The sequence below is a fragment of the Lampetra fluviatilis genome, chromosome 3 (assembly GCF_964198595.1).
Source record: "Lampetra fluviatilis chromosome 3, kcLamFluv1.1, whole genome shotgun sequence".
Classification (NCBI taxonomy): Eukaryota; Metazoa; Chordata; class Hyperoartia; order Petromyzontiformes; family Petromyzontidae; genus Lampetra; species Lampetra fluviatilis.
In genome coordinates, this window is record NC_136277.1 from 26,581,742 (window position 1) to 26,609,434 (window position 27,693).

At 38.7% G+C, this 27,693-nt stretch overlaps 1 protein-coding gene across 1 annotated transcript; it reads left to right on the forward strand.

Moving 5' to 3' along the window:
• The first annotated feature begins 3,473 nt into the window (after window positions 1–3,473).
• On the forward strand, window positions 3,474–27,656 carry NAXE (NAD(P)HX epimerase). The gene is made up of 8 exons (XM_078885952.1): window positions 3,474–3,514; window positions 5,424–5,552; window positions 10,133–10,246; window positions 16,688–16,796; window positions 23,966–24,076; window positions 25,809–25,922; window positions 26,284–26,431; window positions 26,972–27,656. Exons 2-8 carry the CDS (start codon window positions 5,464–5,466, stop codon window positions 27,172–27,174), a joined length of 888 nt encoding a protein of 295 aa, XP_078742078.1. The 5' UTR covers window positions 3,474–3,514; window positions 5,424–5,463; the 3' UTR covers window positions 27,175–27,656.
• Window positions 27,657–27,693: the final 37 nt, after the last annotated feature.

Genomic DNA, 27,693 nt, shown 5'->3' on the forward strand with positions numbered 1-27,693 from the left:
AATAAAAAATTTACACAGCAAAAGGGTCAGATTTTGCCATCTAGATAGAGATGAACTCGGAATACATCTAGAAGAAAGCCAACACCTGCTAACACAAGCATGTGATAATAAGCATTAGTTTAATACAAAATTAAGCAAATACCTTCACAACCAGTGTTTAAGAGCTACGGCTTGCTGCAAATTACATAAGTCACACCAGACCACGTTTAGGATGATTACAACCCAGTGTGAATGTCAAAGGGCTCTAACGGTCAAATGAAAGCAACTTATCGAATATCCTAAGAGTTCAGGGGGGAAACAAACACCCCATGCCCGTTCTGCACAGTTCACTTGTTCTTAAGCTCTGTTGTGTACTTACATATTTTATCAGATGCTTATTTTCAAATACTGCATCATGCCTAATACTCCGTATATAAAACAGGAATTCTCCCTGTTTAATCAGTGCCGCAATAAGGTTCTGTAAAGGGAATAAATGTATTTCATAAGTCAGTGAGGAGCTGCTCTGATTTTTTAGATGGGGAAGGTTAGATGTGACAGAGAAATGCAATTGCAATGCTTTTCTGCTGATTAAAATTTTCCTAACCTTTGCACATCACAAAACCTGTCTCTTGTCCCTCAACCCTCCAATAAAATAACGAATGCCAACTAGTTTTATAATGGGACTTGCACGTGCATATGCTTGCATGTACAATATGTAATTGTGATCGAGGCATTCATTCAACACAAACCTCTTTACCAGCCGTTACAAAGTATTATCTGCAAGACCAGAGAAAGTGGTCTGTAGAACAGTTGTCAATACGATTTCTTTCCTCCAAACACTATTATACTGCATTATCCGTGACAAAAATTTGGAAATCTCTGCTCAATTAAAATGATCTGAAACAAACCCAATAACAATCCAGATGTTAACAGTTTGACTTCATATGTGTTTAGAAGATGTAAAAATGGCACTCTTCATGCATGGTTTCTACATGTCTTAAAATACCAGTTAGATGAGGGTGTTACTTATGGGACATCAACAGCTGTGCTCTATCCACTGATGGATGGAGTTCTTCCCAAACTGTCCCCATTCCTCACCGCCTCGTTATGCAATAATCCATTGCTGCTGCACATGCACTAATTTCAACGCCGCTGTATCTATTGTGGATGTCCTCTTGTCAAAGTCCACTTTTCTTAACAGCAAATGTCTCCGACTTGCAGTTGTTCTATAATCCACGTGTTGCTCTTTTCAGTGTAAATCCAATCATGCACATCAGCACTCTTTTTTTGCACTTTCCATCTTGCATTCAATTTTGTCATAGTCGGATGTGTTTTCGATTTGTGTCACCCTAAACAGATATTTTAAATTATTTAGGAAACTTGTACATCGCTTGTTTTACTCACACAGTATTGGAGACTTCAAATATTTAACATTACAAAATATTTCTGCAGCGATAGTTTAAAAGTGGAGTCACGTAGGTAAAAAAAAATGAAAACTAAATTAAATCACGTTTCGGGCACAACACAAGCGTCCTTCAGGTGGGGACAACGTAGCGAAAGCACAACCACTTTATTTGATTTTTTTACCTATGTGATTTTACAGTCACGAAAGCTTCAAATCTAGAAAGAATGGATAGTTTAAAACTCCAACATTGTATTGGCCTAAGCCAGGGGTCGGCAACCTGCGGCTCCGGAGCCGCATGCGGCTCTTTTGAACCTTGACCGCGGCTCCGGGGCGGATGCTAGCGAGGGGAGGAGGCGCACTGTGACACCTGCTCTGGCGTTGCCGCTGCTGACAGGTCGCCGCTCCGCTCCACACTGCCCGCCCGGTGACAGGCAATAACGTTGCGGTTGCTTTGTCACATGTTTGGAAGAAGTAAAAACCTTCCTGGGCAGCAAAGAGCTCACCTTTGCTGAGCTGGAACAGCCAGAGTGGCTGGAAAAATTACATTTTATGGTAGACATGACAGCACATCTAAACACGCTAAATACAACCCTTCAGGGGAAAGGAGGCACAGCCCTGCACATGCTGGAGGAGGTTTTGGCATTCGAGCGCAAGTTGACAGTGTTTGTCAAAGATTTACAGAGAGGTACACTGTCTCACTTTCCCTCTTTGAGAGAGTTCAAACAAAGTCATGATACGATAAATTTGGAATATTTCAAGTCTGCAATCACCACAATGCAAAGTTCGTTTGGGAAACGATTCTGTGAGTTCAGAGAGGAAAAAACGACATTATCCTTCCCTGTCACTCCCCTGGCGATCGATCCATCCCTATTGAATATGACTGCATTTGCAGGTGTAAGTCAACCTGATCTTGAGATGGAACTGGCCGATATAGCCGACAAAGATATATGGGTGTCCAAGTTCAAATGCTTGACCGCTACTCTTGAGGATGTTGCCCGTCAGAAGGCCATTCTGGCTCAGAATCATAAATGGAGTGATATTGAAAACCTTCCCAAACAGGACAAACTTGTATTCGAAACATGGAATGCCATCCCCAACACTTATATAAACATGAAAAAGTATGCATTTGGAGTCCTGTCGATCTTCAGCTCCACATATGTATGTGAGCAGGTCTTCTCCAACATGAACTATATTAAAAACAAACATCGATCACGCCTCACAGATGACAGCTTGCAAGCCTGTGTGAAAATGAAGGTGACGTCTTACAGCCCTGATGTGCAGACACTGTGCACTGAGGTTCAGGAGCAAAAATCCCATTAACCAGGTAATTTAGCTATTAATTTGCAAAAATATATTTTACATTGTTAAGTGAAAAAGTCCTTTTTTTATTCAGATTGACAGCTGACTGCACGATCCTGTATATAGCAATAAGGTAAGAAACAATATATGCAGTGTTATATTTGTTTTAATAGTTGCAATGGTTTTGCGGCTCCCAGTTTATTTTTTCCTTCGGAAACGGGTCCAAGTGGCTCTTTATGTCTTAAAGGTTGCAGACCCCTGGCCTAAGCCATGCATCGATGGCAACAACTTTTCGCAGTCATTGATGCCAGATAAACAGCTCAAGTGAAAGGAAACAAAGCTGCATTTCCACTAAATTAAAATCAGGCCATACATCTGACATCTGAATCAAGCCTCAATATTAATACAGTAATGCCTTTCATACAGGGAAAAGTTTGTGGATCTCACATCAAACTTTTGTTCAAGGTGCCTAGAAAATATCGCACTATGCAAAGGGTTAATTGAATTCATCTGTGCGAACCTTTTGAGTGTTATCCCCTATAGCTTGGCTTTTTCCACAAGGCTACTCTGGTTTTTCCCCACTGCATGCCACTCACACATAAAAGACGGAATGGGACAATCGTCGTAATGCTGGAGACCCGTGCTGAAATTGTAACAAAACAAAAAAGTGTCATCTTAAAACGCGCTGAAGAATATTAACTCTCATGTGGCAGTAACTTCTCGAATGTCTTTCGCCATCTGGTGTCGGTGTGCTGTAACGCCACCGTGGAAATGTCGATAAGTTGTTACTGCAATTCACACAGAGTGGAGCGAATCCACGGACTGGAGACGGTGAGTTTGGGGCAACATCACCTTTGAGACACAGCAGTCGCCAATTGACTATTCCTTACATTGTGTAGATATTTTAAAAAACACGAAAGTTTAACGCTGAATCGTTGGTAAATTCGTGCCACCCCCCGACTAACCAACATTGAACGTTCACCCAGCGGAGGCCGTCGTCAAAGCGATCGGTGGGGGCCTTAGAAGCTGAGGTTGTGAATGGATCTGTCGCTGCACGTCAAAGTGAACGCATTTTATGAAGTGGACGGACTGCCCCCATGCGTACAACTTTAACCCCTTTATAACGTTATAATTGTACAAAAGGCCTCCTGCTGCTGCTGGTATCACGCTACCGCGAGTGAAGCCGTAGAAGCCCCCTCCCGGCTGAGACATTTACAGTAGCGCGTTGCGCTAATACAGCAAAGGCAACAGCGTCTTTTAAACTTTGTAATTCTTGTTAGAAACAAAACATAGACGTTAAGGCGTCGCTGGACGATAATGAGACGAGAGAGGGGGGGGTGGGGGTTGATTGTCTTTGTAAGTACGCATTGGGCACGGCGCTTTGTACGTTGAACCGGGAGGAAAGCAGAACGTGACATTTATTGTGAAATCTTTCATTTAAAAAGGAGGGGGGTGGATTACATAAAGCAAAGCATCAAAAAAAAACTAAATGATGAACGAAGCAAAGTGGCGACTACACCGAGCATTTTCTTGTTTCCTCTGATCGTAAAACAAATAGAGATGGTGGTGGTGGTTGTTGGTGAATGCCGCGGTGTCGTGGCTGATGATCTTTGCAGCTTTCAATTCCACGAGAGGGCAGCATCGAGTCGCTCACGGCGGCCTCCGCGTTTGTTTGGGAAGAGTAAATAACAATAAGTAATATTTAAAAATACTTTATTTTAAACACGCTTTAATGAAATGTACCATACTACCCCATTGGAACCTCATTTGCCAATAGCAAAATATGATAATTGGTTTTTTACCCTTTTATCTGGCAACAAAACTGATACCTTTTTTTTTTACAAGAAGTCATGTTTGCATTGACCACAATACCTGCAGTCGGAATGCAAACAAAAAACATAACTCTGGTCCAACACCATGTGAGACTAGGCTCTAAGGAAAGCTGTCTCGGGTGTGGACCAATCAACTTCAAGGACAGTGCATACAGAGTTATGTTTTTTGTTTGCATTATGATTGCAGGTATTGTGGTCTATGCAAACATGACTTCTTGTAAAAAAAAAAAGGTGTCAGTTTTGTTGCCAGATAAAAGGGTAAAAAACCAATTATCATATGTACCATACTAGTAATGGTAGAACTCCACGACTCTAGGAAGTGGCCCCGAAGCTTGCTACAACTGTGGTGATTTACAGCCAACGTGAGTTGAACGTGGACAATTAGACCCAAGCCGAAACATAACATATAAAATGTACGTTTAAAATATATATTTTTTAAAATATAGTATTGTCATCAGTATGACATACGTATATGGGCCTTTTAAACACCCAATAAATGCAAATCCTATACAGCACTTACCACTTTAATAACAATGCACTTTTGTTAGTTTCAAATGGCAGCTTATCAATCTAAAAATAAATTACATTTATATTTGTTGTGTCATAAAATATGCATATATGTACATGAAATACATTATATATAATTTATAGGAACCTGATGTTTTTAGCTAATATGATTGAGTACAGTGCATTTAAATTAATGAGATCCATAAAAATGTATCCTTTTCCAAAATGTTTATTTGCATCACATTTTACTTAAAATTTAACATTTTTATAGGAAGCCCATTGGTACTAATTCCCAAAATGCTAATAAATACACTTATGGGAGACCAAGCAGTTATGTGCAGTGGTGCTGCACTGTGCACACCATTTAATCTGAAGTATTTTTTTATTTTTTGCAATGGTAGAGACTGTGTGAGATTGCTGGTGCCGTGCCTGCCCCGCCACATGCTGGCTGTTCGAAGCCTTCTGAGTCTCGGCTTGCTGGTGGCTGGGCGGACCTCCACACACCCTCTCGCCATCAGACACTCGACGAGGTGCAATGAAATGACGTGACTTTAAAATGCTACAGTATTAGGTTGCTATTGTGATTTCCCAAGTTCACCAAGTGGCACTTAATTTAACACGTAGGCTTTCGCGACCAGTATTATTCATTCTCTTTGGGTCTTTCGGTAAAGTCACCTGAAGACGATTGCCTGTGTTGCGTTCGAAACGTCGTGATCTATTATTTTTCTATCTACGTGACTTTACCGAAACAATCAAAGACTATCTTAATTTTAGAACTTTCGTGACTGCAGGAATTATTATTTGTTTCTTTCGGTTAAGTCACGTCTAAAGATAAAATAATAAATTAAATTAAATAATAGAATACGACGTTTCGATTGCAACACAAGCAATCATCATCAGGTATAATGAAATAGCGACATAAAATCTAACCAGAAAACTATAGACAGACATATTAGCAGACAGATATCACCAAGCTACATAGCGAGAGCAACACAGGTAACAGAGAGGGGTGATCGTCTCTGTGGGGTGGCCTTAAATAGACAGAGGGGGGGGCGGAGGCAGAGAGAGGGAGGAGGGTTAGAGAAAAAATCAGCATATCAATGAGTGGTCAACAGACGTGGTGCTGCGAATGCGATGGCACGGCAAGCAAGCCTGAAAATCAGGAGAAGGACACACTAAAATTAAATAACCTAGTAAAATATCGAAATGTAATGTAATACAACACAGAGGGTCGGTCAACACACAATTAACGCATAGCCTGGTTGATTACGTATTTCAAAGATTGCTAAGTTAGAATTTAAGTGTGAACAATCTAAAGAGAGGACACAGGCAGAGAAAACAAGTCGCCAGAGAGAGAGAAAAAAGATTAGCTTAAAACTTCCCCGTAGAAGTGGTTCAATCTTAATTTTAGAACTTTCGTGACTGCAGGAATTATTATTTGTTTCTTTCGGTTAAGTCACGTCTAAAGATAAAATAATAAATTAAATTAAATAATAGAATACGACGTTTCGATTGCAACACAAGCAATCATCATCAGGTATAATGAAATAGCGACATAAAATCTAACCAGAAAACTATAGACAGACATATTAGCAGACAGATATCACCAAGCTACATAGCGAGAGCAACACAGGTAACAGAGAGGGGTGATCGTCTCTGTGGGGTGGCCTTAAATAGACAGAGGGGGGGGGCGGAGGCAGAGAGAGGGAGGAGGGTTAGAGAAAAAATCAGCATATCAATGAGTGGTCAACAGACGTGGTGCTGCGAATGCGATGGCACGGCAAGCAAGCCTGAAAATCAGGAGAAGGACACACTAAAATTAAATAACCTAGTAAAATATCGAAATGTAATGTAATACAACACAGAGGGTCGGTCAACACACAATTAACGCATAGCCTGGTTGATTACGTATTTCAAAGATTGCTAAGTTAGAATTTAAGTGTGAACAATCTAAAGAGAGGACACAGGCAGAGAAAACAAGTCGCCAGAGAGAGAGAAAACAGATTAGCTTAAAACTTCCCCGTAGAAGTGGTTCAATCTTAATTTTAGAACTTTCGTGACTGCAGGAATTATTATTTGTTTCTTTCGGTTAAGTCACGTCTAAAGATAAAATAATAAATTAAATTAAATAATAGAATACGACGTTTCGATTGCAACACAAGCAATCATCATCAGGTATAATGAAATAGCGACATAAAATCTAACCAGAAAACTATAGACAGACATATTAGCAGACAGATATCACCAAGCTACATAGCGAGAGCAACACAGGTAACAGAGAGGGGTGATCGTCTCTGTGGGGTGGCCTTAAATAGACAGAGGGGGGGGCGGAGGCAGAGAGAGGGAGGAGGGTTAGAGAAAAAATCAGCATATCAATGAGTGGTCAACAGACGTGGTGCTGCGAATGCGATGGCACGGCAAGCAAGCCTGAAAATCAGGAGAAGGACACACTAAAATTAAATAACCTAGTAAAATATCGAAATGTAATGTAATACAACACAGAGGGTCGGTCAACACACAATTAACGCATAGCCTGGTTGATTACGTATTTCAAAGATTGCTAAGTTAGAATTTAAGTGTGAACAATCTAAAGAGAGGACACAGGCAGAGAAAACAAGTCGCCAGAGAGAGAGAAAAAAGATTAGCTTTAAACTTCCCCGTAGAAGTGGTTCAATCTTAATTTTAGAACTTTCGTGACTGCAGGAATTATTATTTGTTTCTTTCGGTTAAGTCACGTCTAAAGGCCACCCCACAGAGACGATCACCCCTCTCTGTTACCTGTGTTGCTCTCGCTATGTAGCTTGGTGATATCTGTCTGCTAATATGTCTGTCTATAGTTTTCTGGTTAGATTTTATGTCGCTATTTCATTATACCTGATGATGATTGCTTGTGTTGCAATCGAAACGTCGTATTCTATTATTTAATTTAATTTATTATTTTATCTTTAGACGTGACTTAACCGAAAGAAACAAATAATAATTCCTGCAGTCACGAAAGTTCTAAAATTAAGATTGAACCACTTCTACGGGGAAGTTTTAAGCTAATCTTTTTTCTCTCTCTCTGGCGACTTGTTTTCTCTGCCTGTGTCCTCTCTTTAGATTGTTCACACTTAAATTCTAACTTAGCAATCTTTGAAATACGTAATCAACCAGGCTATGCGTTAATTGTGTGTTGACCGACCCTCTGTGTTGTATTACATTACATTTCGATATTTTACTAGGTTATTTAATTTTAGTGTGTCCTTCTCCTGATTTTCAGGCTTGCTTGCCGTGCCATCGCATTCGCAGCACCACGTCTGTTGACCACTCATTGATATGCTGATTTTTTCTCTAACCCTCCTCCCTCTCTCTGCCTCCGCCCCCCCCTCTGTCTATTTAAGGCCACCCCACAGAGACGATCACCCCTCTCTGTTACCTGTGTTGCTCTCGCTATGTAGCTTGGTGATATCTGTCTGCTAATATGTCTGTCTATAGTTTTCTGGTTAGATTTTATGTCGCTATTTCATTATACCTGATGATGATTGCTTGTGTTGCAATCGAAACGTCGTATTCTATTATTTAATTTAATTTATTATTTTATCTTTAGACGTGACTTAACCGAAAGAAACAAATAATAATTCCTGCAGTCACGAAAGTTCTAAAATTAAGATTGAACCACTTCTACGTGGAAGTTTTAAGCTAATCTTTTTTCTCTCTCTCTGGCGACTTGTTTTCTCTGCCTGTGTCCTCTCTTTAGATTGTTCACACTTAAATTCTAACTTAGCAATCTTTGAAATACGTAATCAACCAGGCTATGCGTTAATTGTGTGTTGACCGACCCTCTGTGTTGTATTACATTACATTTCGATATTTTACTAGGTTATTTAATTTTAGTGTGTCCTTCTCCTGATTTTCAGGCTTGCTTGCCGTGCCATCGCATTCGCAGCACCACGTCTGTTGACCACTCATTGATATGCTGATTTTTTCTCTAACCCTCCTCCCTCTCTCTGCCTCCGCCCCCCCCTCTGTCTATTTAAGGCCACCCCACAGAGACGATCACCCCTCTCTGTTACCTGTGTTGCTCTCGCTATGTAGCTTGGTGATATCTGTCTGCTAATATGTCTGTCTATAGTTTTCTGGTTAGATTTTATGTCGCTATTTCATTATACCTGATGATGATTGCTTGTGTTGCAATCGAAACGTCGTATTCTATTATTTAATTTAATTTATTATTTTATCTTTAGACGTGACTTAACCGAAAGAAACAAATAATAATTCCTGCAGTCACGAAAGTTCTAAAATTAAGATTGAACCACTTCTACGGGGAAGTTTTAAGCTAATCTTTTTTCTCTCTCTCTGGCGACTTGTTTTCTCTGCCTGTGTCCTCTCTTTAGATTGTTCACACTTAAATTCTAACTTAGCAATCTTTGAAATACGTAATCAACCAGGCTATGCGTTAATTGTGTGTTGACCGACCCTCTGTGTTGTATTACATTACATTTCGATATTTTACTAGGTTATTTAATTTTAGTGTGTCCTTCTCCTGATTTTCAGGCTTGCTTGCCGTGCCATCGCATTCGCAGCACCACGTCTGTTGACCACTCATTGATATGCTGATTTTTTCTCTAACCCTCCTCCCTCTCTCTGCCTCCGCCCCCCCCTCTGTCTATTTAAGGCCACCCCACAGAGACGATCACCCCTCTCTGTTACCTGTGTTGCTCTCGCTATGTAGCTTGGTGATATCTGTCTGCTAATATGTCTGTCTATAGTTTTCTGGTTAGATTTTATGTCGCTATTTCATTATACCTGATGATGATTGCTTGTGTTGCAATCGAAACGTCGTATTCTATTATTTAATTTAATTTATTATTTTATCTTTAGACGTGACTTAACCGAAAGAAACAAATAATAATCAAAGACTATTATTAGGGATCGTGAAATATTTTACTGGTGCTTATTTTGGATTGTAAAAAAGTGTAGTGGAAAATTTTGTTGTGTGTGTGTATAAAATAAAAATATACTAAATATACTGCTGTTTTACTGCACAGCATTCACACAATTTAAATGTGGTGTGTTTGCTGTATTTTTACTGACAGCCGTTGTGGTTTGTTATTCTTATGTTTAAATCCAGGGTCCAGTTACCTGTATGCGTCAGACAGCACCTGTGGTGGACAGAACAAGCACGCAGCATGGCTGACGAGGGTACCATGCGTGAGACTCCAGACAAAACGATAAAGTATTTAGGGTGAGTTCAACCGAAAGGAAAGGATTTTTAATTGCAGTACTGTACAATTGAATTTATAACTTGCATTCCTCGTGTGACAACCCCACATTAGTATCAGTGGTAGCACAGCTGTTTAACCATAACATTGCAATGTCGTAATTGTACTCATGCGTTATATGCCTGGCTACAAAGAATCAGCTGACATGAACAGTATAACAATGTTTCCTTTTTTTATTCCAAAGCGCATGACATCACTGTAGCACTGCTAATACATCACAATGTCACTTTGAAAATGAGGGTGAAAATAATTTTACGCCATCAAGTGAAGATCAAAGAATTCATGAAATGGCCCTACAGCTTGTTACAAATTAATAACAATGCTGCACTTCATCAATATAACATTTTTGTTCAGGCTCACGGTGAAAAAATGCACTATAAATCTCAATTTATATTGACACTATTTTTTATTACGTGGTTTAAAACGCGTTTTTATATATTGCATTTTTTAGGCTTACTGGATATCTCAACTGACATGAGAGGCTTGCTCAGAATCCATACTTAAAATATTTAAATTATTTTGTCATATACATTGTTAACATTAACTTTTACACAATAACCACATTTTGTTAGCGACAAAGTACTTACATTTTAGTCTTTAAACAATGATGGATATTATATACACAAAATAAATACATTTAGTATAGTTACCAAGAGGATTTTTCACAAAATATTAATGCACTGTATATTTTTTCTTAATAATTTTTGGAAATCAAATGATAGTTTCCCCTTCCATATTTTCTGCTCATTCATAACAACCTCTTTTAACTAAAATTCAAATGTACTGTTGCTACAGTCTTACAATGCAAACTGAAGTTCATCATAATTTTTTTATGAAAGTATGGGAGTGATTACCATATTTTAATAAGTCTGCCAAAAAAAGGTTAAGCTTGTATTGCCTTGATTTAATTTGGAGTATAACTAATGCACATTAAAACTAAAATGTAGGATATGGTAATTGTACATTTCAGCGTGGTGACCATACGTATAGAGAATTCTACACGTTGTTATTATACAAATTGTACATATAATTGCTGCCACATGCAACAGTAGTTGGTTGTATCTTTGCAACAGTTACAATTGACATTGCAAGCTGTATATGGTAATTATTCATGCATACTTTTCTTTTAAAATAGGCCATTATGTTGGAGTCATATTTTATTTTAAATTATGTAGCCCTTAACATTACAGATGGCCATTATATATTTATGTTCTTATGCCTGTCCCAAGTTCATACGTTTCTTATTCTAAAAAAAATCCTCGGGTGGGCTTTAACAATCTGTTTCATCCAGTTCTTTGCTTTTGTAATTTATATAGATGTTTAAATATTAGTTATTTCTTACGTTTCTACATCTATTTTAATGTTTATAACTTGCAATAACCAGTATGGTAATGAAGTATAGTCAAGTAACTCCCATTACCTCCACAGCATGGGCCTTCACTCATACAGCAGTGGATTGCTCAGAAGGATTCATTTTGGTGTTTGTGAACATTTACTTAAATTTAGTGAAAACATAATGTTAGGATGTAGTTTATGATAGATGGTCTCATACCCATTAAATGTTTGACCAGGGCAAATCGCATTTCCCATCCATGTGTGAGAATTGTACTCTGTCATTGCTAAAATAATTGTTTCCAAACTATATTGCAGCAGCTGCACAAAAAGAAATACTTCCAATAAAACATGTTGCCAGCAGTACAACTGCAAACACTTACCTTGTAAATTGCACCACAAGGCAGCCCAAGTTTTGTCCAGAAAGCTGAATAAAGGTTTCCCAATGGAGAAGGTTAGGTTGTTTTTCTAAAGCAAAACTTAGAACACCTCATATTATGCCTGGAGCACGACGTTTATTTCTGTATGTTTTGTTTCTGTAACAAGTTCGTGGCCCATATACCATGTACAATTTTATGAGTATTCTAAAATAGCTGAGGATATACAGCATTTAATGTGTCTGTCAAACATGTAAGGCCCTGGCATACATTAAATCAAATGATAAAAAAAACTGCATTTAAAGTCTTGAAGCCACTATATTGCCAAGCTGTTTTAAAGGAGACTTGTTTCCTGTCTCTTGTTTGCTTTAGTGCCGTCTTTTGTGTCTGCCAGTCATGCACTACTACTTCGGCCTAAATTATCTGTCCAGAGATTGGTAAAACAGGTACTTGTTTAAAATTTAGTTGGCCTGAAGGGGTCTCTCAATGAGTACACAATCCAAGCAATGGAGGATGTCAGGATGGTGCTTTTTATAACCATTTATTGGAGGCCTTCCTTTCTTTGCCAGAAATCCATCGGCAGGCACAGGTCCAGTGGTTGCCTTTTTGGATTTTCAGGGGGCTGGAGAGGACTCTTTATGTTAATGCTATAGTGAGGAGGATGGGAGCCAGTGTCATTCCACCACCCAGTGTAACACATTATTTGGTGATTCAGCAGTGGCTCTGGTGCACAAGTATAAACACCAGAAACTCAACATATTCGTCAATCACACTGCCTTGAAGAGCCATTGCCCAAAATATCACCTATGGTATATTTTGTTCTCTTAGGTTTTTTTTGGTAAAGTCACGTAGGTAAAAATAAATAATAAAAATAATAGAAATAATAATAGATACATCACTGATACAGTAAATCTCGCTGTGACGGTCCCACCTGATGACGGAGACTTGTGTTGCCTCCGAAACGTCGTGATTTATAATTTGATTTCTATTATTATTTCTATTATTTTTATTATTGATTTTTACCTACGTGACTTTACCGAAAAAACCTAAGAGTATGAATCCTTGCAGTCACGAAAGCTTCAAATCTAGAAGTATATTTTGTTATTTTAAAGCAGTGTTATTGATGAATGTGTAGGGTATTTTGTTGTCGAGTATAATACTGTTTTTTCAATAACACAGATACAACCAGGCCAATTTGTAGACTGATTAGTCTTTTATAATATTAGTCATTTTCATTGTACCACTGTTTATAAGGATGTGATGCGTTTTATGTTTCAGTCTCCATCGTGAACACTCTTGATGATGGGTTTTATTTTGTATATTGATGTGTGCAATTCAAATGCATGTAAACATGAATTCAATTAGTATTAATACAATTTATGTTGTACTATTATTGTAAATATTGGCAGTGAAGTTGCTGTTTCTGTGGCTATCAATGTAACCCAGTTCAACTAAAATTATGAGAATATATTGTCTTCGGTTTGAGGAACCTTCCAATTTTCTCTAAAAATTATTTCAAATTTTGCTTACATATTTCAGAATATTTTCAATGTTACTGTGAGGAAATTGAAATACTGTATGACCACAGGTAGGCAGGACATCGGATAACTGTCAAGCAAAAACATTTTCTCTCCGCCTGATGAAGACCGCTTGTGTTGCGATCGAAACGTCTTGGGTTTTTTGCTTTTATTATTTTCAATTTATGATTATTATTTTTTCATTATCTGTTATTTTTATTTTATTTTCTATCTACGTGACTTTACTGAAAGAACCAAGAATATCAACAAATACCTGTTGCCTTGGTAAATGCATAGACTATGTTCAAGCAAATTGATTTTTTTTTTACCTCTGACAAGGTCTGATATGTGTGAGAAGATTGCTCCTAATGGATGTTTCCCAGGTGACGGGTCAGTGTAGCTTGTAAAGGATAGCATTTTTGCTGGGCACTTTACTCCAGCAGCTAATAAGCTGCGGCTCGTGGCTTGAACTGAACGAGTCCTAATTAAAGTGGAACGAACAATGGGGCCCTTGGCTGCAACCTTTTAGATCACAAGTGGGATGTCGTCTAATTGTTATGTTTTGCATGCCATAATTTTATCTTGGATGGTACCATATGACTTACAATGTTAGCAGGTGCGCTTCATTTTTAAGCATTAAAATTGTGCACTCGATTATCAGTTGAAATTTTCCACGAAACATTCATTCATGTTTTTCTACGAATTCATAAAACATATAGGCTGCTCCGTGTGTATTTTGAGGTGCCGAGGTAATCCACGCGTTGGTTAATGCTACAAAATTGGCTGTATATTGTACACTGATATTTATGAGAGGTGTGAGAGTGTGCACAGGTGTTGTTGGGTTCTTTTGGTTTTGCTTCTTGCTGCGTCAGACTAGCCAGATAATCATTCGCCAGATATAGCCAGCATCTCTCTGAGAGATAGTCTTACTTGAGCATCTTCGTCGGCTGATAGGAGACATACACCTTGCACCAGCATGAAACAGTTTTTGTCCAAGTTTTCTCATAACACAGAGGATGAAATGGCTCCTGAGGTGACGTATATCAGGTAAGGAAATAACTAATGACGTTTACGTAAAATATTAACCATGACGGTTTCCCAAAAATAAATGTCCTTTTTAATAAAGATAGATTTGATCGTAAAAGATTGTGTAATGAAATATAACAAATGAGGAGAGTGTGTATTTTATTACATAAAGTCGTGCTAATACAGTTTGAGCTTTTTCATGACTACTGATGGGTTGTGTATGAAATAAAAATACTACTTTAAATACAAAAGATTGCGTTACCCTTCCTGAAAAGGATATATCATTTTCATATTGTGAGTAAGTTGTCATAAACAGTATAGAACATTATTTGAAAAGAGCAATGGCTTCCTTGTTCACAAATAAAGCTTATTGTATATTTCGCGATTTCTGTATGTCAGTGACTGATGAAACAACCTTTGAAGATAACACACCTGGAGCTTTGTGTTCTTTCATGTATGTCTCTTGTGGATAACTATTGATAGTTCTCTTTTGTAAAAATTATCTCTTATTGGGCCTCTTAGAATTCAATACAAATGGGTTCAGTAATCAGAAATGATCATGAATGTTGTATGAATTGTACAATTTTAAATATGGTAGTTTAAATCTTCATCCCCTTTGTTAATCCACTGCTAGATGAACACCTCTCCACAACTTTCAGTGTTTTGATATTCAATGTCTTGGTGGAATGCTTTAGAATTTTTGTTGCATTCAAGGGTATATAATTAGAAGTGCACAGAGCAGCACCTTTTACTGTTTGGCTGAATATTGAAGACCTAATGAGGTATTTCCCCAATTACCAAAGCATCCATAATGTGCCCGATTTTGTCAGTTTTCAGAAGCTAAGCAGGTTATTACCTGGAAGAATAGCCACAATACACAAGCAGGTTGTCATAAGGCTTGCAGGGTTAGGTAGGAGGCAACAGGGGGCAGATTATTTTTGTTATACTAGACTTCTATGCTCCACCATCTATGCTGCCTGCCTTTACCAACCTACACTGACCCAGTACGGTGAGGTATGGTCAAATAAGCCTCACAACCTATACAGTATAGAAAGGCCTTAACATTCAAGTACAGTTACACCTCTGTATACCTATTACCCTCTAATCATATCCATGCCTCCAAATCGATCCATGCAAAATCGTATTATTCGCATGACAGTTATTCCTATTCGATCCTATTCTCGGATAAGAACCATGACATTAAATTTCAAGCCTCTGCATGGATAAAGGTCACCCACAAGTGGTCTCTTAGAAGTGCTAAATTCAGCCTTTTGTTCGTGAGGCAAGTAGAGTGACCCAGAAATGGTGGCAATTTCATCCTATTCATGTTTAACTTCGATTACCCGCTCGGATAAAAATGAGTGATTTGTGCGGAAAAAAACACCGAAAATAGCATCATCTCCAAATGCCCCCCACATCAAATCGGAAAAGATGATTTGCCTTGTAGTAGGAATGTATTAGCAATATACATACCGTAGTTTGTGTTCAGCGAATGGTATTGCCAGCTGTCGTTTTATGCTTGTTCAGTCTGTGTAAGTCGTCTTCCCGCTCCAAATGAGTCATTCTCTAAATATGTAGCCCAGCATTATTACAAGACACTCCTAAGTCTCTTTAAAGTGTGCTTACACTTTTATTATGAAAAACATTTAGATATTCCATTTGTACTTAAATCTCGAATATAAATTTTCCATTTCAATGATTTCAATAGATGTAGTTATATAATTTTTAGGCATAAAATGTAATGTTTGAATATATAGCAAAATCTTTTGAGAATAACTTTTAAAAAGTGGCACAGTTTTGGGGTGGAACAGTGGCTCATTGCTGGGCACACTGCGCTATTACCAACCAGAGTTCAATTCCCAACCGCACCTGACTTCAGTGGTGACTGATATATGAACCAATCCTGCCTCCTCCCTTCACCAACTCGCATTGACCATAATGGTGAAGTATGGATAAATAACCCCGATGACCATGGCATCGGGAGGGCTTTATCCAGCAGTAGATTGACAAATTGCTTTACATAAAATAAACAATGTTATACTTCGTTTAAAGTGCCATTACAAAGGGTACACTTCAAATGTTTCACTTGTTGTGCATGTTTTACTGATTTAAGAATTTGTTTCTGCATGTCCATTTTTATCCCCATGATTAGCCAAGAGGAGGCCCAAGCCATTGATCAAGAGCTCTTCAACGAGTATCGCTTCAGCGTCGACCAGCTCATGGAGCTTGCCGGTCTCAGCTGTGCCACTGCCATCGCCAAGGTCAATCATAGTTAATATTTCCTTTGTCCATGACCACCCGGACATCGTATCAAGTGGCCATGCTGCTAATTCTGTTTGCAATGCTTTTAATGGCTTTTCTCCAGTGGTTGACTTTCAAATAAGCAATAAGGGACTTGTAAACCGAGAGGCAGCCATCCAATTCTGTACTGACCTTGAGTATTGAGGAGGTAATTGTCTGTCTGACTTTCCATTTTTCAATGATTAATACATTACATTTGTTTGAATTAAGTGTTTGTAGTTTTTCATTTTAGACTTTGTTAGCCAAATTAGACCATACTTTACCAGACTGGTTGTTTGACCATACTTTACCAGGCTGGTTAGTACAGGTTGGTGCAGGGGGTTCTGGGACCGGTTCAGATATCCCTTGCAATTGGTGCGAGCCATGGCCAGGAATCGAACTTAGGTTTCCGGGTTCGTATGGCAGTGCGCAAGACCACTGCTCCAACACTCCACCCCACTGGTTTTATTGTAAAATGATATTCAACAATGCCATGCTTGATTGAAATAGATGTAGCTAAATGTGCTTTGTCTTCGGTGTGTGCGTGAATACATGTGCGTAAATCTGTGCGTGTTTGCGGATGTAATGGGAGGCATGTGCCATATTTAGTACGTCAGTCCAATCGGGCTATGGTTCTAGCTGATAGTCTAGTAGTCCATTAACAGATTAGTGGTTAGGTGTTTGTGGCAAATGTGACGTAGTTAAACTTTTGCCAAATACTTTGCAGACAATAGTATCTGCAGGCTACAAACAGATGTGAAAAAAAAATGTGATGGCTGCGTAAGAAGGCAATAGCGCATTTGCAGATGTTCTCACTTGGCTATACTCTAATAACCAGTCTGACGCAATTGTAAATTAGAGAAAGAGGAAAATTATTGGATGTTGACCGTCTCTTATGTGCTGCATTACAAGGAAATATTTTTGTGATGAAACCAACACCATATTAGGATTTATTTGAAAATCAGAAACATCATTGTTTACTGAGAGTCTTTCAGTATTCTTTATAGGTTTAAAAAATATATATTATTTGTGTATATGGTCAGGGTTTATGAATTGTGTTCATGCACATTATGACACTATAGCTCAATAGAAAATCACTTCCAGTTTTGTTCACATATATAGCGAGTATTCAGGTAAAGCTCTGCATCCTATGAATGCACACACATCTAAAGTTCCTCATCGTATTTACTAAAAGCTGAAACAAATGCCTGCATTACATTGTATGTGTAAGATAGACTAATTGTAGTGTTTATTTGCTTATTTAAAATAATTATATTAAATTCACAATTGTATAACAGCCTACATCTAAAACAAACCAGGAACGGCCGGTAATGTATTTGTGTGTTGAATGTTTTTCTCGTTTCTAGCTTTATGTTTCAGTGTATAATGTGTTGTTGTCATCCTCAATATACCTTGAGGGATGGTTTAACTGTTGTGAGAATCTATTCAGAATATCAGAAACGTACTCACACCTATTGATTGAATACTGTGTGTTATAACAATCACTAACATCAATGCACGTTTCTTTACTTGTCTCTGTTTTACATGTACTACTCACCCAACACCACTCACCAGACACCACTTGTCAGACACTCATCTTTATCTGACACATACCACTCACATGACACTCACCTATCACTCACAATTGTGTATATATATACTCACCTGATAACCACCTAACACTTGGCAGACACCACTTAATTGACACTCACCAGACACTGGCATTCACCAGGTACTCACCACTTTCCACTCACCATGCATCACATACTCGGTGATGACGACTGACACCAGGGAGCTTAAAATTAATCATTCACATTTCCCACTTCATGTAAGGAGCCATCAAGTAATTTCCCTCCCTTCACTCCCCCTCTTTATTTAAACTAAGACATGTCTCTTGAAAAAAGCTTAACAATCGTTTCGTAACGATTTTCATACCTCGTAATTCAACAAATGGTTACAATTTTGGGTAGTAATTTGTTTTAAAAAATCTAGATGTGTTTTTAAACATTGTGGTGCATTTTAGCACTAATGGTTGTTAGGGTCACATATTTCTGTCATTACATGCTTCATATATGAATTTGAACACAGCGGTTTTCACGCACACAATTGAATATGTATATCGTAAACATAAATAAATGTTATCCGCTGAATTGCTGGATCATTACACATATACCGGTCATAGTGAGTTCGATCTATTTAAACGTCTTCAAACCTTTTTGGCAGCTCCTCTTGTGTATGTGTAAACATTCATCTACGGAGACCGGACGCATCGTGGTTAGTGCACTACTGGAAGAACTCGGTGACTCAAGTTCGATTGACGACTAATAACTGGAGAATATTTGAAACAGTCCTGGGCCTCCCCTAGGTCAACTCACCCTTTAATGGGTACCTGGTGTGGTGCTTACACATCAGCACTGGGGAGACAAAGGCGGCCGGGCATGGTGTTAGCCATCGGCCCAATCGTGCCGCTCACAGCACTAGCTGTTAAAGGCTATACTATACAGGGGATCTTTGTTTTTGTTATACATAACACATACATATCAGTGACTGCAGAAAGTTTCTAAACATTATGGCATGTAGGGTTCTAGTTAAAGGTTCTGCAGGCCATTTTAATGGCTTATCTGGGTGTTCTCTGTGAGTGACATTCAGGCAGCTGCACTTTCGCCGATAAAAACAAGAACAGAGGGTTTTTTATGTGATGACGGTGAACTTGAGGTTAAGGTTGGGGGGGTGCACACATGGGGAAGTGTGGTATCTTCATGTGCTTTGTCACGGCTCCTTTTCTCTTTGGCTAAAAACATTCTTCAAGTGTGCAACCTGTGACAAAATGTTACTCTTTTATTCATTGAGTACAGAACAGAGTGCTGCGGGAATGAATAACTGTGGACGTGTTTCCTTTCTGGAATCCGTTACAATGACATTGAGTTTCCTTTTGAAAGTGATGGTTATGTTTTTTACATATGACTCTTTGACATCATTTGTCAATATGTCTGATCATTAAATTATGTGAATGTATATATTTATAAATATGCTAATTGTCCACAGTAATATTTCATGGTATTTTCAGATTAATTTCTCAGGATAAACCCATGTTTCCGTAGAACGTGTGTTTTTTTTGGACTTCACCGAATGATGGCACAAGCATGTGTTTTCCCTAAGCGCTGTATGTCTCCATCCTTCATGCACATGACTACACATCTGTCTAAGTTTTGTCGACGCATCGTGAAAAAAACAGAACATGCACGTCTTTCATTTTGTTTTTGTTCCCTCTAGTTTGTGAAACTTGTTTGTGCTGCGTATGATTTTAAACAAAAACACCCTTTGCTTGTTTACATTTAATTCATATAGTCTTTATATAGAAAATGTATATTCTAATTTAGTTGCAGCTATAATTGTGTTTAAAAAAACTTTCATGGTGGTGAAAGATTTAGTGTTATTTGTTTTGGAAACAGAAACGAAGTAATTGGGGAAAACTATGTCCTTTGTACTCTACATGTGATATTGCAATACATGCTCGTATGAAGGTTGTCACAAGGTGGGAAAAGTCAACTATTATGGAAAGAAAGTTTTCAATGGAAAAATATTTATCCACTCATTGTCTAAGGATGGTATATCCCCAATGGGTCCGTAAGACTGTCAATACCACACATTTATTGAAAAAAATATGAAAAAACACTTTAAACTTACATTCATGAGGCTGCCAAATAGATGGTTCGGAGGTCAGAGTGCTATCCAGCACTGCTGAGATCCTGGGTTTGAATCTTCTGGGAAGCCACCCGTCATTAAACCTGGTTCTCAAGTGTATTTAGTTGATGGTCTAATTCCAGTGAAAAAAATGACTGCACAAAACACCTAAATCGTTTTTTACTTAGTTTGGATCAATTCCAACTGAGATTAAGCATTTGGCTGTAATGTGATAATCTCCTCTCATAACGTGTGGGAAAGTGTTCCCCTTACCATATAAATAAAATAAATTTAAAGCCACTTGAAGGATGTTTTGGGAGATATCCTTGAAAAGTTTGCTTCCGCAACCATTTTCTCAAGTACTGGGTGTGCTGCTTTGCAATATTTATGAACGGACTCTCCGTCTCATGACATGATGTCAATGAACAATTGGAATCATTTACAGGGGAAAATATAAAGCAAATACATCTAATCTAATTTATAGGGCACCTTCATTCATAGCTTGCAAAATAATGACAGATTGGAATGATGTATTTGACAGGGGCGTACATTGATTGAGGCATGAGTGACAGCGATAGAGGGTACTTAGGGATCACGAAAGGGTAAGGGAGGGATGGGAAGGAGTGGAGTGGTGAGGGGAGGAAAGAGGAAGATAATGGGCAATAGAGAAAAGGTGAGGCTTTAAGAGAGAAATGGAAGAAGGAGGGGGCCTGCTACAAGGGAAGTGTATTCCAGTGTGGAGTGGTGCAAGGAAGGAGAAGGACTGAAAACAGGATTTGGCACAGGGAATATGAGGGACGGAGGAAGAGACAGTGAATATTGGGAACGAAGAGGATGAGAGGGGACATGGAAGGAGATGAGAGAGGCACGGAGAGGTACGTAGATGATAAGTTCGTCATCTGGCCACATGGCCTACCAGCTCTGGACCAATTTTTCAACCACATAAATTCCATACACGCAGCCATCAAATTCACCATGGAGGTGAAAAAGGATGGCAAGTTACCATTCTTGGATATTTTAATCGAAAAGAGACCAGATGGCTCAATGGGACACTGTCTACAGGAAAGCCACCCATACGGATGCCTACCTAAAACCTGACTCCCACCACCATCCACCCCAGAAGAATTCCCTCATCAAAACTCCACACCATAGAGCTCGATGTATTTCTGACCATCATCACCTAGCCAGTGAACTGGAGCACGTACACCAAGCCCTCAAGAAGAATGGATATTCAGACTACACAATCCATAAAGCTATCACCCCAACCGTTGGGAAAGAACCATCTGAGGACCCAATCAAAACCATCACCTTGCCATACATAGCGGGAGTCACCAAAAAGATTTCCAAAATCATGAGCAAACACAAGATCCAGGTACGAGTCAAAACAGCACATAAAATTTGTGATTTGATCCCATCTGTGAAGGATGTGATCCCCGACATGCAATACCCCAGTGTCTACAAACTAAGCGGTGTCTGCGGTAGCAGTTACATTGGGGAAACTAAGCGACATATCTCGGACCGGGTTCGTGAACATAAGGCAGATGTGGTGATGCTCCTTTCCGAGCTCTCTCTAGCTTACATTTACAAGCAAATTTCTTACATTGACAGGCTAATCTCTCACAATACAATGGCCACCTCCACAGCTTCGTTTGTCAAGATTTCTCTGAGCTTACATTTACATGCAAATTTCATCTCTAGCCCCGCCCACTGACCCTTGGGCTACACCCATCTCAAACCTTTATAACTCTCTGCCTTAGCAGCGCTCCCACCATATATTCTCAGCAGCTCTCCCGCTATATTTTTCACCTGATGACGATTGCTTGTGTTGCGATCGAAACGTCGTGATATTGTTATTATTTTTATTATTTGTTCTATCTACGTGGCTTTAGAATATGTATAAGATATATCAGAACACTACAAATTTCGAATCTTAGCTGCATTTGAAATAAATTTTATAAAAAAAATTCATGGTATGCAGGAAACATATACAAGTTTGGTAATAATTGGTATATTTGATTATGGGTGGATTTGGACCTGAACCTTCATTTGATTCAGATTGGTCACGTGCATTATCGAGCCGGAAATCTCCAGTGCACTACAAATTGCTATAATTTTGGGCCAGTGTTGAGTCTTAATTAATTGATCATTATTAACTATCAACAGTATTTCTGCTTTTAATTAAAATAATTTTTTAACCTCTTTAGCGGTTATTGTTCTTCATTTGCTTCAGTTTTTCTTCAGAATCGCTTGGCCCTTATGTTCCTTCCTATTTAATAATTGTGCACTTTTTATCAATAGGGTTCATGCAGCCAGTGTGTAAGACTGCTGTTGAAAGCACAAAGAAACAACGTGTTTATCTCAACTCCATACTGCTGTATTTCTCTTGGTAACAGCTACGAACTAGTTTTACATGCGTCAGATACATGACACTGTGATACGTTGTCATATTATGTTCCCGGCACAGTGACGTCATTATGCAGATGTGAGTGGTGACGTCAACACCCAGCACCAGGCAGGCATCCAGAAAGCCAGAGACACTTTCTTTTCTAATGAACAGGCGACCCCCGCACCTGCGACCTCATTGGTCCTGAACGACGGTCACGAGTGGAGCCGTTGTAAGCCGAACCCTCGTTTCTCATAGGTGCAAGGTTATAAATTGGGGTTCCGTTCCTGGAAACCCAAAATATACTATTAAAATACCAAAATTGACCACGAAAATAAATGAAGATAATCGTAACAAATATTTATTGCAACTTCACGTAACTTTTGCAAACATTTGTTAAGTAAAAATGAAAACATTTGAAAATGCTTAAGTACGTTTCTGCATGTGCATCACATTACCTCTTCTCAAGACATCGCAAAAGGCGACATTTTTTCAAAAGTTGAAGAAAGTTTACAAAAAAGTAAAGAGCGTTGCGAAAGAGATGCGTTCGCTCTAGGCGCAGCTGCAGACTGTCGGGATATACTCTACATATGCATACGGCGGAAGAGCAAAGCAGCGCCATCAGGCGACTCGGCTTCGTTAGCAGTCGTTAGGCTGTTGTAGATAAGAGTTTTGGTCGTTACTGTGGGGGTCTTATTATTAGAAAGGTCGTACAAGCGGGGGGGTCGCAAGTAGAGCCGTCGTAATTCAGGGGTCACCTGTAGTATGATTACATTGATTTCTGTAGTCTACACTCAAGTTCATAGCTGTTTGCCATTGCATACGCATTTAATGTGAATGGTATAGTACGTACGTCAGAAATTAAACCTTACATTATGATCTTTTATTTTAACCAATGTACATTTTTGTCAGTTATCGAATATAAAACCCCCCAAAATGAGTGTAAAGACTGCAATTAAAATATATTTGCAATATTAATGCTATTTTGGAACATACTGCTGCATGATTTTGTTTCTCTCCAATTTTTTTATATATTTTTCTTATTGTTTAACATTGTTGTCCTATAATGGTTACTGCATACAGGCATACCCTCTGGAAACCTTGCCAGCCAAGAAACATACACTGCTCATCATCTGTGGTCCAGGAAATAATGGTGGAGATGGGCTGGTATGTGCCCGACATCTCAAGCTCTTTGTAAGTATTGTTTTTATTTTATGCGAAATGCAATGTTTGATATCATATTCTTTGGTTCTTTCAGTAAAGTCACGTAGATAGAAAAATAATTAAAATAAAGTTAATAAAAAATATTAAAATAATGCAGTAGCCTGGTTCTTAATCGGAGTGAGTGTATTGGCAGTCTATAATGTAGACTAGCCTGGTTATTAAGTTTGGTGAGTGTACTGGCAGTCTATAATGTAGACTGTAGCAATGGTTATTAAGCTGGTATCAGCTGAACAAAGTTTAGCACAATGATCCATTCTAGGAATTTCAGGACAGTCCACATGAGATGTAACATGTAATGTGCTTTGCATCCAATTATATTCATCATCCAATTGCAGTATTTGTATAGGCTGAACATTTGTTCCCAAAAGAGCTACTTTTGGTGGAAGTTAAAACAAAATGCAGGTGTTTGCAGCAGTTGGTTTTTGGGTTAGGCCGCGTAATGATTGGGCCAACTTTGTGTCGATAAGATTCTCCATTACCTGGTATAGGCAAGCAAATTAAAATGCCTCGTATACATGAATTTAATGCACCAATTATTATGGATTAATGTAAATTCCATGTGACAGTTTTCTTTAGAAAAACGTCAAGTATGAATCACTTGATTAAATTGTATATATTTAGCAAAGTACTGGGATAAAATACCAGAGTAAAACATGAAAGACATTCCTCGTGTATACAGTTATTTGTCATTGTCGTCATACTTTGAATTATCTCCAGTATGAGCAACAATTGTAATTTACAACACTCAAAAGAGACGGACTCATCAGAAACCTACTTTACCATGCAAAAATGTAGCTTAACGTTCAAAATATTAAGTGTATTAATATCGTAATGGTGAATACATGTTGCGTATTCCCATATGCTGCATGCTCAAGATGTTAGAAAAACACATCCATTGTATTTTTGGAAATTGGGATATGGAGTGCACAAGGGGGTAGTCAAAAGTTTAGAAAATTAAACATATCAAGTATAACTTTAGTTTTCCATTCAGCGTTTTGACATCACCAAGAAATGTGAAAAATGTCTGTATACTCTTCCCTTAGTTTAGATGGCTTGGACAAATGGATGGAAGCCATACAGAGTAGTAGCAGGAAAGACAACACCAAGCAGCTGCTGTTTATTTTGGTGATCCTTCACGCAATCTGCAGCATGTTGTTTCGATGTTTCTTTCGGCACCTAAGTGACTTGTCTTCTAAAAACTATGATCTAAGATTTTTAAAAGGAAAAACACAAGAACCTTGCATTGGGATCATATTTTTTTTTGTTTTAACATCCATCGATGAGGAGTTATAAATGGGTGCACTGCAGGATACCCTAGAACACTGCACATGCTGCAGAGTAATTGGCGTATGTGTGGCTGCGTTGCCAAAGTCTAGAAGTCATTTATAGAGGCCCGCTTCAAAACCAGACGTTGCTGGCACTTATCGAGCATATCAGATCTCTTTGTTAGTCGTCTTATAAATAAAAAAAAACATGGCCTTGAACTGCACTGGTGCAACAATTATCCTGGGAGTAGAGCCACACTTGACTTTATTTCAAGGCAAAAAATAAAATGTGGAAAAATATTGCTGTTAATCGTACATTTTGTATATTAAAAAAAACACAAGCAAGGTTTTGTTTGTTTTAAATGACAGCATATGAGAATTGTTTCATATCATAAGCCCTGTTTTTCAAAGAATGCATATGTGTTACTCTGTGTCAGGGATATGAACCAACAATTTTCTATCCTAAACGTCCCAACAAGCCTCTCTTCCAAGCTTTAACAACACAATGCGAGCGGATGGACATCCCATTTCTCTCATACCTGCCAACACAGGTGGGGTGTTTCACATGAATACACCAGAAAGCTTCCCCACATTGCGCTGGGCTAAAGAACACATGCATGGCTTTACTCTTGCACACTTCAGTCATCGCTGTTGTCATTTTAATGAATGTTTACACCAATAGACATGCCAGCTGAAATATGTCATCACACTAATAAGCACACTTGTAAGTGCTTTGTGAGCCTAGTTAGGTCTTCCACATGATCATGGACAAGTGTGACACATTTAACATGCATAGAGACTCGATCCCCAAGGATTAGTTTGAATGGCTTGGTCAGCACGTGACAAATGACATCGTGCTACACATCAAAAAACAGGCTTGTGGAGGCTGTGATCGAACTTATTCTTTTGCAGGTGCAGCTGCTGAATGATGCCTACAGCTTGGTGGTGGATGCTATTTTTGGGTTCAGTTTCTCTGGGGAGGTACGCGAACCATTTGGGACCATTCTGACCACGCTCAAGCAGGTCAACATGCCCATTATCAGCATTGACGTGCCTTCAGGTACCATTGCTTTTCAAGGTTGTCTCACTAATCTAATATAAACACGTGTTTGAGTATCTTAAAAACGCCCGTGACTGTATGTATGTTAAACGTCTTTCGCACCATACATTGCCAACTGTGCTAATCAGAGGTGCGGGAAAGGACGACAAACTAAACACAAAAATTAGTTCTAAAGACATTAGTTTTTAATCTAAATTAAAACATTTATAGCTCCAGTGGCTTCCTAATATTTGAAGGAAGAACATTCCAGACGGCCACAGAAGCGCATCTGAAAGTGCGCGATGCGGTGACCGTCTTTGTTCGATGTCCAGCCAAAAGCCGAATGAATCTGCTCTCGTGATAAATGTTATTCTTTAGTTGTGGACATGGATGTGGCGTTTTCCTTCAATGTGGCCACCCTTTAAATAACAAGAGTTTTGTATTTTACTTAAATAGAATTCGTATTCGACATTCCATAAACATTCAGGCTGCCAAATGAAAACTTGCCCCAGTCCTTCTGCAATGTAATCTGTCTGCTTTGTTTTATCTTTCATGCTGAAGGCTGGGACGTGGAGGCTGGTAATCCGGACGGAATTCAACCGCAGATGCTCATCTCGCTGACGGCACCCAAGCGAGCCGCACTACATTTCCGTGGGAAATACCACTTCATGGGCGGCCGCTTTGTCCCGCCCGATTTGGCTAGGAAGTACAACCTCACTCTCCCCGAATACCCTGGCACTAGCTGTGTCCTCTCTCTTCTCTAGTCATTGCTGGTAGCAGTATATAACAAACAAAAAAACTTTCAGGTTTATTTCAAGGTCACGAAATAAGGATTCGAATTAAATGCATCGTGACATGAAAGATTATCAAGCCATCGAGGCTAGGATTTATTTGTATGCGTGTTGAACTTCTTTTTCACAGTACTAGCCAACCAATTATTATTGACATTGTTAATGCAAGATGTGTGTCAGGTTCCGTTCGTTTGTGTTATCAGCATTTTGCAATGCGCTTTAAATCCGAGTAATTATGTTTGATATTTCGACAGCAGTATGGCTAAATCTGCTAGGGTTTCCAAGGGTCTACAGACTGTAAATGCAGCACTGCTCTTCATTCGAGATGTTTCATTGCTATGGAGTATTTTATTTTGCAACTGCTTTTTGGTAGTTATATGTTTTGAATTGTGAAGATTAATCTATCATGGATTGAATGGTCTTTAATTGTGGTATTTTGAATTGTAAAATAAATATGTAAGACAACAGTGTTGACGTTTTTGAGGCATTCCT

Bases quoted from the DNA above. Each gene is read 5' to 3' on its own strand.
- NAXE (XM_078885952.1), top strand. From the start codon at position 5,464: ATGCTGGCTGTTCGAAGCCTTCTGAGTCTCGGCTTGCTGGTGGCTGGG. The intron at 10,247-16,687 runs GTGAGTTCAACC...CCCCATGATTAG, and splicing joins AAAACGATAAAGTATTTAGG to CCAAGAGGAGGCCCAAGCCA. The intron at 24,077-25,808 runs GTAAGTATTGTT...ACTCTGTGTCAG, and splicing joins CCCGACATCTCAAGCTCTTT to GGATATGAACCAACAATTTT.